General features: G+C 37.0%; 1 protein-coding gene and 1 pseudogene across 7 annotated transcripts in view; both read right to left on the bottom strand.

Moving 5' to 3' along the window:
• Positions 1–875: 875 nt before the first annotated feature.
• PAQR5 (progestin and adipoQ receptor family member 5) overlaps positions 876–20,164 on the bottom strand; it is a 91,680-nt gene continuing 72,391 nt past the window's right edge. For all 7 annotated transcript variants that reach the window (XM_074234506.1, XM_074234500.1, XM_074234502.1 and 4 more), the window contains 3 exons: positions 6,375–6,471; positions 4,740–4,881; positions 876–1,221 (listed from right to left, as the gene is read on the bottom strand). In XM_074234506.1, the coding sequence (XP_074090607.1) occupies positions 980–1,221; positions 4,740–4,881; positions 6,375–6,471 (481 nt within the window). In that variant the 3' untranslated portion in view covers positions 876–979. The remainder of the gene's footprint in view (positions 1,222–4,739; positions 4,882–6,374; positions 6,472–20,164) is intronic.
• On the bottom strand, positions 1,229–4,732 carry LOC141521695 (transmembrane protein 14C pseudogene; annotated as a pseudogene).

Here is a 20,164-nt window from a genome sequence, read left to right as displayed (position 1 = left end):
ATAAAATGGGAAGTTTAGACTGGATGATTTTTCTAAGGCACCTCCCAATTCTGACTTTCTATAATTCTATAGAATTTTTGTGTGTATTATATGGGTGTACATGCATGTGTCTGAATATTTGATTCAATGGAAAAAACAACCATCACATTTTAAAATTTGGTCACCAAAAATTCACTGTTTTAAATACTTCAAGTCCATTACATTTTATATTTCTGTGTCCATTGGAACTAGGGAAACATTTCATAGCCTACAATAGTAAATCATTAGTAGTATTCCAAGAATATCCTTCTAAAACCCAGATCTGCTTACCAAATCCATAGTGAATTAGATAGGACCTGCCACTGTGAATCCCAAAAAAGTATGGAAAGAAAATATTTACTTCATCCATTTCCCTAGCAGAGAGAAGAGAGAAGTTGACCAATGTAGAAGACAATGGTGTCTTTCACTTTCTCCAGGTTTCATTCCCACCTCAATCCCTCTAGTATTTGATACCCTTTTTCCTTTCTTTCTTTTTCTGCATTCCTTCAATTGTGTCTTTTTCTTTACCTTTCTCTCTTTAGAAGGACTAGAAGCATGGATGTGAAAAAAATTTTTTAACAGATGATACTCTCATTATAGAATAAAATAATTCTTCAAAAATTGTAGAGAAGAGATAGATTGATGATATGCTTAGCCCTTAACATGTGATACAAGTTGAAAAATTGATCAAAATACATTTTAACTTCATAAAATATTATTTATCTGTTCTTACAGAGAAATATTCTAACTTTTCTTCATCTTTAACAAAATCTTTTACAAAATCAGTGCAAATTGAGAAATTCCCCCCCCACTTAAATACCTCTCCCATACCACCTTACTGAATCACAAATCCAATATGAATATCATAGCATTTTATGAGAAGTATTGTGCCACTTTTCATGGTAATGTCATTAAAACATAATCATTATCCTATATATTAAAAAAAAACTTGTAGGCTGGATCATGTTTCTTTTTTTTCTAATTCTGGCTCTGGAGTCTGATACAGAGCAATTGAGAAGTAAATGATGTTAATGAGGCTGAAGATGATGCACATACATATTGCTCCAGCTGTCTGAGAGAAAGAGGGAGGTATGGAATTCACTAAAAGCCACTCTTTTCTCAACGTCATGTCCAGAGATATGGCTTCCATCTGTAAGTGTGTTGCCAAGATAACACACACATGAAAAAGCTGATGACTGTGACCTATAAATAAAGAAACCAACAGAATTTCAGCAAGCAACATTAATTTTCTAAAATATCTTTAACATTTCCTTCAGGCATTAACTTCATTTTCTAGATTGGAAAGCTTGGGCCTCAGAACTTGGCCATAAGTTGCATACTAGAGCTAGGGCCAAATACCTTGTATTCTGGAGTCAGTGCTATAGTGGACAAAATTTTTCTGCTCCATTGTCAAACATTTTCCCCTGGAATCTCATCCAGGTTCTTGGCATTGACCAGTCACTTCAGCATAATTGAAATGTACTGAATTAGCAGTCCTTTTCATCTGATGAATTGCTGAATTATAGCTTAACTTACTTTGTCGGTCCTAATGTGTACCCTTCAGAAATAAAAGGAATATAGAAAATTAAGAGATACAATTGCCAAGATACAGGTCCTATAAAATGGATCATTAGTTACACAGACAACAAACAACTTAGGAATGCAGCTTTAAGCAGAGATTACCAGTCAGCCCTGGATGGTGATAGGAGGAGGGGGTATTAGAACATCAGGAGCAGAGAGGAAGAAGTTGTGGGAACAGGTACACTGCATCATCTGGATTCATTTTTAAAAGGAACAAGTAAACCAACACAAGTTTCTGTCTGCCCATTTAGTTCCTTAATAATTTTACTTCCTTTGTGAAGGTGCCTTTCCTAGATTATTCAGCAGAAATGGAGACATAAACAGAGCTGTGATGGAATGGAAGGGTTGTGACTATGGAAATCTTATCTTTTAAATGCACAGAGAACTATAGTTTCTAAATTGAGAAGCATTTCATATCTAGTACTTCTAACCCATACCAGAGAGTAATTAGTTCCTGAACCCCACTAGTTGAAGTCAAGAAAGAGCTTATGGAGAAAACTTCCCAAGTCTACCCTAGTCTGGACAATAAATGAATAGCTTGTTATTATTGTGATTTCTGGTGATTTTTCCTGCACCAGAGAGTAATGATGCTCACTGTGTTAGCAGAGTGAGTGGGCCATTCATCCTGATCATTCATTTGTTGGTTATGGTTCAATGCTATCACAACTGTCACAAAGCTGGCATGAAAGAGGCAAATCAATATCTGACACTTCTTAAATATGACTCTATTTGGATAATTAACTACATCTCTATAGGCCTAATAGTAGTCACAATCTCAGCATTAACAAAAACATTGTCTGTGTAAGTGAATAGCAACAAGCTGATTAAGTATTCTGGACAAAGTGGCAATAGAAAAGGAAATGCTAAGTTTTCTGGATACATTTTGTTAGGTTTTTGTTTTTTTTTTTTTGCAAGGCAAAAGGGGTTAAGTAGCTTGCCCAAGGCCACATAGCTAGGTAATTATTAAGTGTCTGAGGCTGGATTTGAACTCAGGTACACCTGACTCCAGGGCTGGTGCTCTATCCACTGTACCACCTAGCCTTCCCCTAGATACATTTTTAAGGTGTGTGAAAAATCTCAGATACTTATTTTTACTTTACATTGATCAAGTGGGAGAGGGATGGTTTAGAAGGAGCAGAATTCTTTGCCAAGATCCTTTTTCTGTTCAACATGTTACCAAAAGGGAAGTGACATAATTTCTTAGGTAAATATGTAACTAATAAAATGTCCAAGAGCTGGCCTTTATGTGGCAATGAGCTGTCTCTCCTTTGGTCCCTGTGCCTTCCTCCCTTCCTGATTTCATGGACAAAGATGGCTTTATTTAGGATGATGAGCTTATTTTGTGCTTTACTATTTTCTTGTTAGCAGCCCTTCAGCTATTTTATTCTTTTCTGATCTCTACAACAAAAGAGGAGATAAAGAAAAAAAGTGAAGTGGAAGTAGAGACTATATAGCACAATGGAAAGTGCTGAATTTGAACCTAGTTGAACAGAGTTAAAGTCTTTTCTCTGCATGTGACCTTAGGCAATTCACTTAGCCTTCAGTTTCTATTTAGGGGTCTCTGACCACCACCCCCAAGTTCTAAATTTGGTATCCTGCATGATCCTGTGAGGAAAATCAGAAATCACACAAATGTTGCTTATTGATTAAAACTCTTGGATAAGGGGGAAAAAAGTTTGGCTGTTTTAACCAAAGTTATTATTCCAGATTCTGTTAAAACTAATATATATTAAATATCTATTATGTGGTCAAGGTCTTGCTAAATTCCATATTCTATGTGGAACTTGGATCTTATCATATGATAATGATCAAGATGTAGTGACAATGATCATGTAGATAGCTAAGTGGAGCAGTGGATAGAGTCAGGAAGACCTAAGTTCAGTTTTGGCTTCAGATACTTATCTGTGCAACTTTGGACAAATCACTTAACCCAGTTTTTTCTCAGTTTCCTCATCTGGTGAAATGAGTTGGAGAAGGAAATGGCAAATCACTCCAGAATTTTTAAGAAGAAAACCCCAAATGACAGAGTCAGACACTTGAAATGATTGAACAATAACAACAAATAATGATCATTCCTAGATTCACATAGTACTTTTTTTTGAGGTACCAGAATAACATGATTTCATAAAACATTTAATACCCTAAGATAAGCATGTGTAATTGGAGATAACCAAGTGTGATGGAAATACAAATTCTTCCTTATCTTACTTTCACAACATGACTCTGAGATAGAGCCAGTTCCTGCAACCAGTTCAAAATATTTCAGTTCTGGAGACAACATAAAGACTATTCCAAATGGCAACCCATTATGAGAAAAGAATGATGCCTATAAAGGTATTCAGTAATTGATGGGACACAAAGTTCAGTGCTTCTTTGGTTTAAAAAAAAGTAGTATCTCCAAAAGTACCAGGATATGTACAAACGATCAGGTCCTCTGCTCATTTTCCATAATATTCTCAAGTGTTGGGAATTTTCAAAATTCAACTCAGATTTATAGCTATGCTTGCCGGGGCTTATCCAGCTTCTTTAGTCCAAATCTTCCAACCATCAGGAGACTGGCACCAGCAATTAAGCCTGCTGGCATGAATTTTCCAGAGTTGTAGAATCTCATTCCCATGATGCCAGACAGAGTTCCTGATGCAGCTAGGGAAACCCAAATGTTCTTGGGATCCTGAGATAGCTGATAAGCACCTAGGCCTGCCAAACCACCAAAAAGAAGACCAGCAGCCAGGGATGGAACACTTCCTGCTTTTGCATAGCCAATTATTCCACCAGATGCAACAAAGCCAATCCAATCTAGAGCCATCCTGGCCGGGGGCGGAGCTGAAGGTCTCTAACATCCACAGCTCCGTGTTCTACACTAATCCACATAGTACTTTAAGGAATTATTTTATGACCACTTTTCACACATTTTGTTCTGTACCAGATTTCACTATCTCTTTCTCTTGAACTGCATTGGAAACTAGCAAAATTGAAATAATAATGCAAGAAAACAGATCTCCCAAAGTCATCATTCCTGAAGTGTCATTTCTTTTCCCTTATCACAACACATTGCTTAATGGACCCTTGTATTGACTTCCAGAATATTTCAATCTTTCTCAAAGGGGGATAGTTAAAAATTCTTGTTTCCTACTACTTACCAATATAGTCAAAGAATCCAGGTGCAAGCCTCTCAGGTAAGTGTGCAGCATAGAGGAAACAAGCAAGGATGGCCATAACGGTGTGCTTTTGGTGATAGGTATTTGCTACCTCTCCAGAACTCTCCTCCAATGATGAGAATAGCTGTAGGTATTTAAAAGAAATGTCATGCCTTAAGAGATTGTTCATAAAGGAAGAAGAATAATTAGAGAAGAATGGGTAGGGAATGATGGTGACCCTCATTTCTACCTATATCACAAATTAAGAATAATTCTGGAATTCATATGCACCAACCTGCATGCATACCATTGTACTGTTATCTCACTGCATTTCTGGTTTTCAGCAGTTGAAGCTAAGGAGATGTGTAGACCAACTGCTGAAATGGATAAAGGTTTTTATTCAAAGTGAACTCAAGGCAAATATATTTAGTGTCATCATCCAGTTGTTTCAGTAATGTCTGACTCTTCATTTGGGGTTTCTTTAGTGATAATACTGAAGTAGTTTGCCATTTCCTTCTCATTTTATTTTATAGAAGAAGAATCTGAGACAAACAGGGTTAAGTGAGATACCCAGGGTCACACAGCTGGTAAGTTCCTGAGGCTAGATTTGAACTTAGATCTTCCTAACTCTAGGCCCAGCATTCTATCCACTGTGTCACTTAGCTGCCATATTTAGTGCAGCAAGTATGTATATAAAGCATCTTCACTGAATTGCTAAAATCTGGTATATTCTATTCATGTTAAAAAGTAAAAACTAAATACTAGTTTACTGAGCATCAGGAAGAAGAAAATTCTATTACTGGACCCTTGAAAACACACAAGGTAACTTGTAAGTACTTAAAAGTACTGCTCAGTATTGTCCTAGACTAGGTCAATAACAAATGTATTTTATTGTATTCTAATTCTTTGAAAATTGGCAATATACATATATATATATGTATAGGATATGATCTATATTGGATTAACCACTGTACTCCTGACCATCCTGAGTAAAGTTTAAATTTTATAATAAACATATCTATAATCTATATTTATACCACAACAATTTTAAACTAAATGTTGTCCTTTTTTGCTGTTATTATTGCAGTTTTTCTTTTCCCAGACAGATGAGAACAGGTATCATACTATAGCTATATCTCAGGTATTGCTGAGCATATTTCTCAGCAAATTGCCAGTTTCCCTTTCTTCCCCTTTGCCAAGTTTCTGTCTCACAACAACCTGCTATTCTCATAGTATAAACTGCTATCTTTCAAATAAACCATATGTATTTCTGCCTTCAGGGCTTTATTCATACCATCCCTCTTTCCTAAAATACCCTATTCTCTGTTTATTTTAAATGACACTCATTCTTCAAGATCTACTTCAAGTTCTAACCATCCCATTCCATGTGATTTCTTCCTCCTGTGAAATCATGGAACTTTACTGCCTTGTAACACTCATTTGACATGCTGTTCAGATATTTGTATTGTTAACTGTCTTCTTGTGCATATCTCTTACTGTCCAACTTAAGGAAACATTGTCTGATATGTCTTTGTTTCCTCTCCAATGCCTTGCACCAGTCAGAATCTCAGTATGTAGTTGCTGACTAAGTAAATCTTATTAGGGGGCTTACATAAAAACAAAGTTGAGCCATCATACCCTGAAAATGATGGGGATGGTATCCCAGGTGTATGGATATGCAAAGGCCAGGATGCGTATTATCTTACAGAGTCTGGGTTTCTGGATTTCAAGAAACCTGGATCAAATCAGAAGAAAAGAAGTGGAAAGAAAAGAAACATTTTTAGGAAAACTGCCAAAATACATTAGGGTCATAGATATAAAGAAAAGGACTAAAGCAGTTTTAAACAAATGCTTCTATTTACATGCAAACTTTACCACCATCATTTTCAATTTCTGGCAAAAGTGACTCCATCTCAATACTAGAAGGTGAAAAATATGGGTGTCCCCATCACTCGATGAGAAATAAATGAAACAAGACTGGAGGGGAGACCAGCCAAGTCAGGGAGATAGTGATGAGAGGGAAAAGACACACAGAGGGTCATGTCATTCAATTTCCAAAGAGCTTTTTAATATTCATATAAAACATGAAGAACTAGCAGAGGGGAAAAAGGGTAGGGGTATGTAGAGAGCTGAGTGAAACAGGTCAGCTAACATTTTTTTGCCTTCTGTATGTTTCTATGGAGATTATGATATACTGCAATTAGTCAGGACTTTATCAGGCTACTATCATTAAGCTCAATGGCTCAATTAGGCATTTAATTTTTTGGAAGGTTTTTGAAATATTTAATACATCTTTAGTCCAAGTCTTAAGGAAACTGAATTAATAAGAATCCATTATTTCTTTCCCCTCTCTTACCCCCTTCAAATCTTTAGATGGAACATTAAAATGAGTGATGATGATGGCTAAAAAGGCAGACAATAGTAAGGCACAATCAACAATACTGCACACAGAAATAGGCTCCATTACTGAAGCTTAAGTAAATGACAGAGTGCAGCTTATTGCGTTGATAGTACAAACAAAGCAATTGACTCCAGCAAGACATAGGGGCAGTTATGAATAATAAAAATGGACTGCTGCAGCAAGACAGACTCCAAGATCTCTGTTGGTAAGTCTATCTGCAGAGTTGCAATGCTGTCCAACAAATTCAAATGAAGCGAATTGATTTAGAATGCTAGAGACAATCAGAAAACCTAATTCTCGAATAGGATGTTTCTAATGATATATATCAGAGCCCTGTTGTTGCCTAAGAGCTGAAAAGGCAAAACTGATAGAAACAGGGTAAAATATAGACTCGATATTTATTAAGTGCCTAACTTAAAACAAAAGCATATCTTGGTCCTCTTGATATCAGTCCAAATTTTTGAATTTTGTTACCAGGATTTTCATCAATATTTAAGGTCCTGTTTCCCACCCCCTTGCTTTTATCCTTATATCTTACCACTTGTATTTCTCTTTACTTCTGGCCTAAAAAACCTTTCTTTTTTTTTTTGCAAGGCAATGGGGTTAAGTGGCTTGCCCAAGACCACACAGCTAGGTAATTATTAAGTGTCTGAGGTCAGATTTGAATTCAGGTACTCCTGACTCCAGGGCCAGTGCTCTATCCACTGCGCCACCTAGCTGCCCCCAAAAACCTTCTAAAAAAATTTTCCTATAGTTTTTAGAGAAATGATATTTAAAATTCATGTTTTATATTCCTTTTACAATTCTCAAAGTATTTTCTATATATTAACTTATTTGATCTTGACAACAGTCTTATGAATATTTTTCTCATTTTACAAACTAGGAACAATAGAGGTCAAAGCAATTATAACTTATCCAAGTTTAGGGGGCCGCTAGGTGGTACAGTGGGTAGAGCACTGGCCCTGGAGTCAGGAGTACCTGAGTTCAAATACGACCTCAGACAATTAATAATTACCTAGCTGTGTGGCCTTGGGGAAGCCACTTAACCCCATTTGCCTTGCAAAAACCTTAAAAAAATAACTTATCCAAGTTTACATGACCATTAAGTGGCAGAGCTGAGAGTGGAGTTAAGGTTTTCTGACTTAAGGTTTCAACCTAAGATTTTTTCCTACATCAGATGTTGAGCTTGATGAGACTCTAAAAGGCAGGCAGTCCAATTCCCAGAGGGAATGAATGACTTGCCACAAATAAGTACAAATGTTATGGTGCAGAACTAATACTTGAACCTATATCTTCTAATTTTAAATTTAAGGTTTTTGCCAATACATCATAGCTTTATCCCACTAATTGTGTAATTTTCCCAAAAGTCATCAAGTGCCTAAAATCATGTAGCATTTATAAAATGGTTTAAAATCTGCAAAGCACTTGGTATCTCATTTGATCCTTACAACAGCTCTCTGCACTAGGTATTAACTATTATCCTCATTTTGTAGATGAAGATCTGAGACTTTAAGTATCTTGTTTAAGAGTCACACAGTAAATATATGAGGCAGGATTTGAATTAGATTATTCTGACTCTAAGTACAGCTCATTCTCTCATACCTAGGTGTCTTTTAGCTAAAATAGCTGTTTATGCTAATGGGAGAAACTAATTTTTCATGAGCTGTGGAAATCCACAGCTAAGGAGCTGACTTGATCTGTATTTCAACACTCTTCCTACTCCAAAATCACTAATAAAGTCTGCTAAAATTTCCCTTCGACCGTTCTTCACTAATTTGTTGATACTGTTTAAAACACAAAACAAAACAAAAAACCAAGTTCAAAAAGTTCAAAAAAATCAAATTTAAAAAGTAAGCACTGTAAAAAAAAATAGGAAAAAGGAAGAAAATGGATCAGGGGCCTTAAAATTCAGATTACTTTAAACAGCTTTACTGAAGAGTGAGAAATAATGGGAATTTCTAATTATGGGAAAATTATGCTCCAAATCACTAAAATATAATTTTAATACCATTTCATAAAATTCTTTTTTAAAAAATGTTATTTATTTAAGGCAATGGGATTGAGTGACTTGCCCAGGGCCACACAGTTATACTTCATGTAATTCTTTTTTTATCAAGATTTTATTTATTTTGAGTTTTACAATTTTTCCCCTGATCTTACTTCCCTCCCCCCACCCCCCCAGAAGGCAATTTGTCAGTCTTTACATTGTTTCCATGGTATACATTGATCCAAATTGAATGTGATGAAGAGAAATCATATCCTTGAGGAAGTACTTCATGAAATTCTGATAAAGTTTTTTAGTTTGTTGCCCCAATCAAAGCATTTTTTGTGCCACCTGGAAAATATCTGATTCACAATAAGATCTCTCCCTTAAAATCCCATTCCAATTCCTCTTTATGCTAGAGAAGTGAACCTTGGTCTTTGAAGGCTATACCTCCAGAAAGAAAGATCTTAATGTTAGGATGTTAGTAAGATCTAATATAGACTTCATGTTTATTATCAGAAGTTCAGATATGCAAAGTGGTTTCCCATCAGTGACACTATATTCAATGAAGAGCTCTCAATAGACCATCTAACAAGTTGCAGTCTGATTGATGGAGAACTGGATGAAGATGATCCCATACTGAGGAAGTCATAGGTTATATAAGCAGAATTGAAGGCATACTTCTGAGGTGATTTAGTCCAACTAATGCCTGAACAAGAATTCTGGTATGCACCACAGATGGCTCACCAATGATTTAAAGACTCCAATGAAGGGAAACCCACTAAATCTCCAGAGGCAGTTTATTCTACTTTGGGATATGTAACTACAGGTATGTTTTGCCTGACATCAAGTTTAAGATGGATTCATTACAATTTCTACATATTGCTCATAGAATCTGTCCTCTGAGGTGCCAAGTGGAAAAAAAAGAATATCATCAATGTGACAGCCTTTTAACTATGTGAAAACAAATATTCTCTTGTCCACATAGAAGTTGAGTGACCTGGTGGTTAGAGCACCGGACCTGGAGTCAGAAAGACTTGAGTTCAGATCCAGTCACAAATATTTACTAACAGGGTGATATTAGGCAAGTCATTTAATCTCTGCCTCAGTTTCCTCAAATGTAAAATGGAGATAATAGCACCTACTTCTCAGGTTTATTTTGAGGATCAAATATTTATATAGCACTTAATTATTGTTCCTAATTCATCCTTCACTACTTCTTAAATATAACTTTATTGAGAATGTACATAAAAATTTTGTATAGATGACAGACTACAAGAAGGACAGCAGTTTGAATCCAGCCTCAGACATTAACTAACTGTGTGACCTTGGGCAAGCCATTTAACCCTGATTGCCTCATATCCAGGGCACTCTCCAGTCATCCTGATTCCTATCTGACCACTAGACCCAGATGGCTGTGGAGGAGAAAGTGAGACTGGTGACTTAGCACAGCCCTCCCTCCCTCAAATCCAATTCATGTGCTTGTCAGGGCATCACTTCCCCTGAGGTCATGATCTTCTTTGAGAATAAAGGACAAATATTATTATTATTATTATTATCATTATCATTATATCAGGCAGTAGTTGATGTTTTCTTGATTACTTTTTAAAAATACATTATCCAGGTCTGAGATTTTTCCCATATACTTCTGTAATCTCTCTCTTCCCTAATTCAGATAATTTATATATTGATTCCTCAAGCATTCTCATAATTTCATCTCTTTCAGCACATATCTCTCTATATACTTGGTCCAATTTAGCTGTTTTTTCCATTTTTGTTTACCTCAGTACTATTTCTAACTCTTCTAGAAGCATATATGCAACTGTAACATTAAAGTCCAAGTGTGGTGGTTCTACTGTTCTTAATGATCAAAGCAGTTTTTTATAGTAATCTTTACAGATCTTTTCCATTTTTTCTCCTATTAATTGTCCTGTTTTCATACATAAAAGCACAGAGGATGCTGGTAAAGTATAACTAAACAATCCTCATGATCTAGAAATGTTTTCAGCGATTACTAGGGATATTTATAGCATCTCTAATTTTGCAAAGTTCTGCGAAGAAATGTAAATACTCTTACTACAATGTTACAGATGAAAAAGTTGAAGTTCATAAAGGATGATTTTTCTAGGGTCATAGGGATAATAAGTGTTGGAGAGCAAGATGTTAAGTAACATAGAATTATAAATCTAGAGCTAAAAGGGATTTCAGAAGCTATCTCATCTAACCTCATTTTATAGATTAAATTGAGGCCCAGGGAAGTTACATGATTTGACCAAAGTCCTCTTACTTCAGTTATTGGTTTTTTCCACTGTTCTATGCTAGCTACAGAACACAATTTAGGTCTCATATTTCCCAGATCATTGCTTTTCTCCACTTATTAATGTATAGTGTCTCCTGGGCAACAATACTATTTCTGTTATCCCTGAAGAATGTTCTATGTCCTTTACCAACTGCATGTATAAGAAGTGGATTTTCTTATTAATCAGTTAATGTTTACAAAGTACCATAAGAATCAAACTTTACACTGTGATTTACAGTGGATTAAAATTGGATTGAAATCTGGCTAGCATCATATTCTTAAAGACTTGCATTAAATTAGTTATTCCCATAGTAAATACATATGGCTATATTTAGCACATAGATGTCAAAAATGTCAGATCTGAGATCTTAATCATCTAGTTAAACCCATTCATTTCACACATAAGGAAACTAGAACCCGCAGAGGTGACCTGCCTTACCACCATCATATTAGTTAATGGGGTTAGTACACAAATCTCCTAGCTCCTAGTTCAATACTTTTTCTTTTATGCTAGATTTCAGACATAAGTGTGGACATAAAAACCATCTAGTACCTAATTAGCAATTCCCTCTACAACATTCCCTCAAGTGGTTATTTAGCAGTCTTGCATGGGGTCAGCTAGTAAATGTCTAAGGCCAGATTTGGACTCATGAAGAGAAGTCTTCTGATTCAGGGTGCTCTTTCCACTTTGCCACCTATGTGCCTTAAGATTTATGTCTTGCCACTGGACCCAAATGGCTTTGGAGGAGTGAGGCTGGTGCCTTAACACAGCCCTACACTTATATCCAATTCCAATTGCAAGTCAAAACATTGCCTTTCTCATGCCTTTGGTTCTTTTCTAAGAACAAAAGACAAAGAACAATTTAGCATGCACTTAAAGTGAAGGAGGACTCATTACCTAAAAAGACAGCCTATTTGACTTTTGGACACTTTTAATGAGTTAGTAGATTTTCCTTACATAGAGCCTAAATCTGCCTCAGCAAATTTCATCAGTTGCTTTTGGCTGATTCTCTGGGGTCATATAGAACAAATTTACTTTATATCCTATTCTATATGATAGTACTCCTGGTAAGGAAAGTTATCGTTTCTCCCCCATAGCTTTTCTAAGCTAAATATCCACATTTCCTTCAATGGATCCTTTCATTTCAAGGTATTTTTCATCATCTTGCTCACCAACTAACTCTTCTCAGGTGAAACCCACCCACAACACCACCAAGTCACTAAGTGGACTGTATCCAGGAACTTTGCGATTTCCTGCTTCCTAAGGGATTTCCACATTGGGAGAAGAATTCAAATATTGATCATCTCTCCTCTAATGCCTAATCAATATTCATGTTTCATTACCTTCAGGCAAGTTAAGATTTACTTGAATCTAACTTTCTCTATATTTTACCCTTACCCTTCCATATTTTCAAGCAAAACCATCAAATCATAATCAGAAAAAAGCTCTTATGTTATTTTCTGTGGTCCCTGCCCCTTTGCTGCAGGGACAGTGACTTGGCCACTTACACAGAAAGAAAGAACTCTGGTGGCCATTCACAAAACTATGGATTTCCTGGAATTTTAATCAATATTTCGCCCGTTGTGGAAGGTGGCCTCGATTAAGTGCTTCTGCAAAGGTGAGTAGAATGATGGTCTTCAACTGCAAAACTGAACCTAAAAAGAAAGAAAAAGAGGAAAGAGACAGCAGTAGAGGAAAGAAGGAGGAGAGGTGGAAGCTGGGCAGAGGAAAAATACTTAACAATGAGGTGGGGAGAAGTTAGGATGATTAAGGTAAGGTGGGGAGGAGGGTTGAGGGTGGTGTCTCTCTTGAACATTAAGAATCATCTAGTTCAGCCTTCTCATTTATAGAAACAGTTGAGGCCCTAATCCCAGCAAAGTAGCAGGATGTCCTAAGGGCCAGTTTCAGGACAGAAAAACACAACTCCCTGTCCTAGATGAAGCTGGTGATCTAAAGAAACATTTTTTTTTTAAAAAAAGCTTCTCTTTCTTTGTCCCCAAGAAAGGATGGAGAAGTTAAGAAAAGTCATCTTTATCTTTAAGAATTGTTAAATAACACTACAGGCAAAATCTTATGAGAAGAAACCCCAGGAGGCTATTCGTATCCATATCTTGTTAAAATGGAATTTTAATACAAGAAGCAACACTGCCTGAAATATGGGGGGGGGACTAAATCTTAAAAAAACCCAACTAAATGTCTTTTTGTTCCATGGACATTTTTGTTGGTTACAGATAGTTTTTAATTTGAACTAACCTTATTCCAAGGAAGGGGCCTATATAAGAAATATTTATTTCATGCCCCAGCAGAGAACTTAGAGGAAATTTGTTGATCTCATTAAAATAATGTACACTTTTATAAATAAATTCTTTTCTAGTCCTTTCTTCTTGAAGTATTTATACTCAAGAAGATAGGATATGTTGTAAGAGCAATTTATTCCAATTATTATATTACAGATCAAAAACTAAGATCTAGAGAAATTAAGAGATTTGCTCAAGGTCATAAAGGTAGTAAATATCTTAGCTAGGCCTCAAAATTAGGTTCTCTGATTCTAAACCTAGCGCACTTCTCATTACCTTTCATTCCTTTTGAACTATTTGAATGATCCAAGTGAGAGGTAGAAAAGATGAATTTGATAAATATTTTTTTATAGTTGAATTTGGTGGGAGTGGAGTGGGGATTGGGGGAGGTTTATCTTTAAATTTTATTTATTTAAGGCAATGGGATTAAGTGGCTTGCCAAAGGTAACACAGCTAGGCAATTATTAAGTGTCTGAGGTCAATTTTAAACTCAGATCCTCCTGATACCAGGGCCCATGCTCTATCCACTGCACCACCTAGCTGCCCCTGGAAGATTCATCTTTATTTTTTTTATTTTATTTTATTTTATTATTTATTTATTTATTTATTTGCAAGGCAATGAGGTTAAGTGGCTTGCCCAAGGCCACACAGCTAGGTAATCATTAAGTGTTTGCGGTCGGATTTGAACTCAGGTATTCCTGACTCCGGGGCTGGTGCTCTATCCACTGTGCCACCTAGCCACCCCTGAAGATTCATCTTTAAACAGAAATTCTTCAACTTTCTTTGACCTCTTTAGCTCCTAAAAACATTCATTTTAACCATTAAAACAAAATAATAAATACATACAAACACAAATAATAGAGTTTGAAGAAAATGGCTAAGAACAATTAATGCATGACTCCTTTTTACCTCTGACTAGTTCCAGAACTCTCTTCAATTGGTCATTCCCTACCAGAGAGACTAATAATTTTATTCTGTTTTATTAGAAAAGCATAAATTTAAAATTGCAATTGTTCACACTTTACCGACACAAAACTGAGGACCAAAAATGGCTCAATGACTTGTTAAATTATCATATAAGTACTGAGGCACAGAATTAGGATTAGCCCTTAATGATATTTATTGTATTATGATGATCTATGCTTTTCTTTTCATTTTTTTATTTGCTGTTAGGAACTAAGATGGCCACAGAAGAGCCTCTCTTAGGTGCTCTCTCTCAAAACTTATAAAGTAAGGAGTACTAAATTTTTGAGAGACAGAGCTCACAGAGGGATCCAGTGAGGCAATTCTCCAGCCCAAGGTAACCTGGAAAATAGCAGAAAGGCTCAGCTCCATGGGGTTAGAGGGGCAGCCCTCCAGAGTGAAGGAACTTCAGCCTCTCAGAGGCAGCCCTAGGGTGCCTGGAAGCTGTGGCTCATGACAGCAGGGGCAGTTGGACAGTTTCCTGATCTACACCCCAGGGAGCATTAGGCACAACTTGGAAGATGGGGGGGAGGGCCTCTGCCAGAGTGAGCACATGAAACCCAGCCCTCAGGGCACTCATCTAGGATTGTGGCCAGGGGCAATCCAGATCCAGGAACTAGAGACAGGCGGGTAAGCAGGAGCCCCCAGGCAATTGAGCCTTGAGTACTCAGCCTAGGTAGGAGAATGGAGAGAAACTTCTGAGGTCTGTCCTTTGTATCTGGAACAGGACTCAGGCTCTGACCACATTCAGATCCTGATCACAGTCTAGGCCCCCCATAGAACAGCAGGACGCCCCCCCCCCCACCTCAGCCCCATGGCAGAGTAGTGCACTTGTGGTCATTCACAGACCAGGAAGGAAGACAGAGCTTCACACTGAGATCCTTGTGGGGGGGGGTATCCAAATAATACTGAAAACCTCAGGAAGCACCCCAAGACCAGGCAAAAACTGGAGAAATGAGTAAACAGAGAAAAAAGGGAATACCATTGAGAAATATGTTGTCTATGATCCCAAGAAGGATCAAAATACTCAATCTGAAGATGAGGAAGTCCAAGTTCCTGCATCTTAAGACTCCAAGAAAAACAGAAATTGGGTTCAGGCTATGATAGAGTTCAAAAAAAGATTTTGAAAATCAAGTGAGGGAGATAGAAGAAAAATTGGGAGAAGAAATGAGAGAGATGCAGGAAAGACTCATGAAAAAGAAGTCAGCAGCTTAGTCAAGGAGATCAAAAAAAAATGCTGAAGAAAATAGCATGTTAAAGACCAGCATATGTCAAATGGATAAAACAGTTCAAAAAGTTATTGAGAGAAGAATGCTTTAAAAAGCAGAATTGGCTAGATGGAAAAAGAGACAATAAAGCTCTCTGAGGAAAACAGATCCTTCAGATCTAGAATGGAGCTGAAGGAAGCTGCTGACTTTACAAGAAGACAAGACACAGTACTTCAAAACCAAAAGAATGAATAATTAGAAGAAAATGTGAACTATCTGATCTGGAAAACAGATTCAGGAAAAGATAATTTAAAATTTAATTTAATTTATAATAATTAATAATTTAAAAATTATTGGAATACCTGAAAGCCATGATCAGGAAAAGAGCCTTGACACCATTTTTAAAGAATTCCTACAGGAAAATTGCCCAGATATCCTGGAAGCAGAGGGCAAAATAGAAATTGAGAGAATTTACTGATCTCCCCCAGAAAGAGATCCCAAAAAAGCCAACCCCCAGGAATATTATAGCCAAGTTCCAGAACTCCCAAGTCAAAGAGAAAATATTACAATCAGCCAGAAGGACACAATTCAAATATCATGGAGCTGTAGTCAGGATCACAAAGGACTTAGCAGCAACTACATTAAAGGCTTGTAGGGCTTGGAATATAATATTCTGGAAGACAAAAGAGCTTGGAATGCAACCAAGAATCAACTACCCAGCAAAACTGAATGTCCTCTTCCAGGGAAAAAAGATGGACTTTCAGTGAACCAGGGGAATTTCAAATGTTCCTGTTGAAATGGCCAGAAGTGAACAGAAAGTGTGATCTTCAAATACAGGACTCAGGTGAAGCATAGAGAGTGGAGGAGAAGGGTAAAATATGAGGGACTTAATGATGATGAACTGCATGTATTCCTGCATAGAAAAATGATACTGATAATACTCATAAGAAACTTCTCATTTAATAGAGCAGGTAGAAGGAGCTTTTATAGATGAAGCACAGGAGAAAGCTGAATTTGAAGACATAATATAAAAATGGAGTCAATGGCTAAAAGGGAAAAGTAGTGGGAATAAGAGAAAGGAGAGGTGAAATAAGCCAAGATATTTCCTATAATAAGATTTTTTTATTATAATAAACTATTGCAATGATATTGAAGGGGGGAAGGTGAGGGGGAATGAGGGAATCTTTGCTCTCATCAGAGGTGGCTCGGAGAGGAAATAGCATATATATATATATATATATATATATATATATATATATATAAATATACATATATATACTCAATGGGGTATAGACATCTAGAGTAAGAAGGAGAGAAGTAGGACAGGGGGAATGATGTGAATGATGGAGGATATGGTGGACCATGGGGGGAGAGTGATCAGATATAACACATTTTGTTTTTTACTTCTTGCAAGGGGCTGGGATTGAATGGCCTGTCCAGTACCATGGGGCCAGGTAGATGCTGGGCCTAAGGGGTGGTATGTGGGCTCGAGGCTTCTTGGTCCCAAGGTTGGGGATCTGTCTGCTGCACCACTCAGCTACCCTACAGCACATTTAAGAAGAGGGACAGAGTGAAAGGAGAGAGAAAATATAGTGTATGGTAGTGGGGAAGTACAAATGGAGGGAGTTGTGTTCAGCAATTGCAACAGTAAAAAAATATGGAAGTAGCTTTTGTGATGGACTTATCCTAAAGAATGTGATCCACCTGCAACAGAACTGGTGGTGTTGGAACACAGACTGAAGCACATTTATTATTATTTGGGGGGGGGGGTGTTGTGGGGAGGATGTGGTTGGGCGGCTTGCCCAGGACCGTACAGCTGGGTGATTGTTGGGTGTCTGAGGCCAGATTTGAACCCAGGTGCTCCTGACTCCAGGGCCGGTGCTCTGCTCTGTCCACTGTGCCACCTGGCCGCCATTATTATTATTATTTTGTTTTTGCATTTTGGTTTTTGCAGAGCAATGGGGTTGGGGTAGCTTGCCCTGGGTTGCACAACTGGGTGATTGTTGGGTGTCTGGGGCTGGATTTGGGCTTGGGTGTTCCTTGACTCCAGGGCCAGTCCTCTGTCCGCTGTGCTACCTAACTGCCCCTATTATTATTATTTTTTTAATTTTAATTTTAATTTTTTCCTCTTTCATTTACCTTATTGCTCATGAGGGTCTATATTTTTTGGGAGAGGGGGTATTATATTTACTCAAACAAGAATATTTTAGGGGCAGCTAGGTGATGCCGTGGATAGAGCTCTGGCCCTGGCCCTGAAGTCAGGAGTACTTGAGCACAAATTTGGCCTTAGACAATAATTACCTAGCTTGGTGGCCTTGGGCAAGCTACTTAACCCCATTGCCTTGCAAAAAAAACCAAACAAGAATATTTTAGTAATGTATAAAAAAACATCATTTGTGCAAAAATAAAATAAATATAATTTTAAAAGTTTGATATTTTTCTTTGGTTGTTTAAATTTAATTTTTTTTTATTCTGAACTATTTGTTTGTTTTGACAAGGCAATAGGGTTAAGTGATTTGCCCAAGGTCACACAGCTAGTAAGCATCAAGTGTCTGAGGTCAAATTTGAACTCAGATCCTCCTGACTCCAGGGCTGGTGCTTTAACCAGCTCCTTTATTCTGAACTTTAAAAATAAAATGAGGGTACACCTAGAACAGAGAAAAAGAGGATTGTACATAAAATTGCAATTGTGTACAATTTGTTTTTCTTTTAAATATAATGTAATTTTTATTACTTCTCTTTTTTATTGGGGTATCTCAACCCTCACCACCTTTAAATTGAAGAGGAAAAATAGAAAATTCTTGTAACATATATATGTATAGTTGTCAAAGAAATTTTCAAATTGATTATGTCCAAAAATATCTTAGTCTGTAGCAGAGGGCCATCACTTCTTTGGAAGGAGGTGGATAGTATAAGTTTCATCATTTATTCTCCAAACCATGACTGAACATTGAATTGATTAGAATTCTTAAGTCTTTCAAAGTTATTTCTTTTTACCATATTGTTATTATATAAGTTGTCCTTCTGTTTACTCTACATCAATTCATACAGATTTTCCATAGATTTTTTGAAATTTTCCTTTCATCTTATGATGTCATATTCTGTTGCCACTACCTGCTTCACTTGATGCTCTCATCTGCTGACATGGATTTAATTACCATTTCTCTGTTGATGATTCTTAAATCTACTATCCTGCCTCACTACCTCTGCTCACCTCCAGTCTTGCATCTCCAGCTATCTTTCAGACATCTTGAACTGGATGTCAGTAGACTCTCTTAAACATATCCAAAACAAAAATCATCTTTCCCTCTAAACCTATCCTTTCCTTTCCTAACATCCTTATAATTGTAGCATGTTTCTCCTAGTCTTTCAAACATGCAATTTTGCACCACACACACATACACACACAAAGTTAAGTCCAATGGCTCTCTGTCACCTCCAGGATCAAATATAAAATCTTCTGTTTGACATTCACAGCTTTTCATCACATAGCCCCCTCCTGTCTTTTCAGGCTTCTCACACCACTCCATTAGCATGTACTCTTCAATCCAGTGGCATTGGCCTTCTGGCTATTCCATGAATGAGAACTCTATATCTTGGCTCTAGGAATTTTCTCTGGCTGTCTTCCATGCCTAACATTCTTTATCTCCTCAGTTTTACCTATCACCTTCCCTGACTTCCTTAAACTTCAACTAAAATCCCAGTCTCCCAAGTCCCCTTAATTCTAATACCTTGTTTCTGTTAATTACTTCCTGTTTGTCATGTATGTTTCTGTGTAGCTTGTTTGTATGTAGATTGTGAGTTTCTTGAGGACAAGGACTGGCTTTTGCTCCTCTTGTGTCCTTAGCATTTAGCACAATGTCTGTAGCATAGTAGGTTCTTAATGTCTATTAGTTCATTTCCCACAATTTGTTCAGTCATTCCCCAATTGATGGGCTGTCTTTTCATTTCTACTTCTTTTCAAATTTTATTTTATTTATATTTTTAGGTTTTTGCAAGGCAAATGGGGTTAAGTGGCTTGCCCAAGTCCACACAGCTAGGTAATTATCAAGTGTCTGAGACCAGATTTGAACCCAGGTACTCCTGACTCCAGGGCCAGTGCTTTATCTACTGTGCCACTTAGCTGCCCCTACTTCTTTTCTACAACAAAAAGATTTAAGTGATATCACTAGTGAAAGGATAAGCACAGTTGAGTGACTTTGGGGGCATAGTTCCAAATTATTTTCTAGAATGACTAGATTAATTTGCAATTTCAACACTGTATTATTGTGCTCA

Source organism: Macrotis lagotis, chromosome 4 (assembly GCF_037893015.1).
Source record: "Macrotis lagotis isolate mMagLag1 chromosome 4, bilby.v1.9.chrom.fasta, whole genome shotgun sequence".
In the NCBI taxonomy this organism is placed as follows: domain Eukaryota; kingdom Metazoa; phylum Chordata; class Mammalia; order Peramelemorphia; family Peramelidae; genus Macrotis; species Macrotis lagotis.
This window is presented reverse-complemented; position numbering and strand designations above follow the sequence as displayed.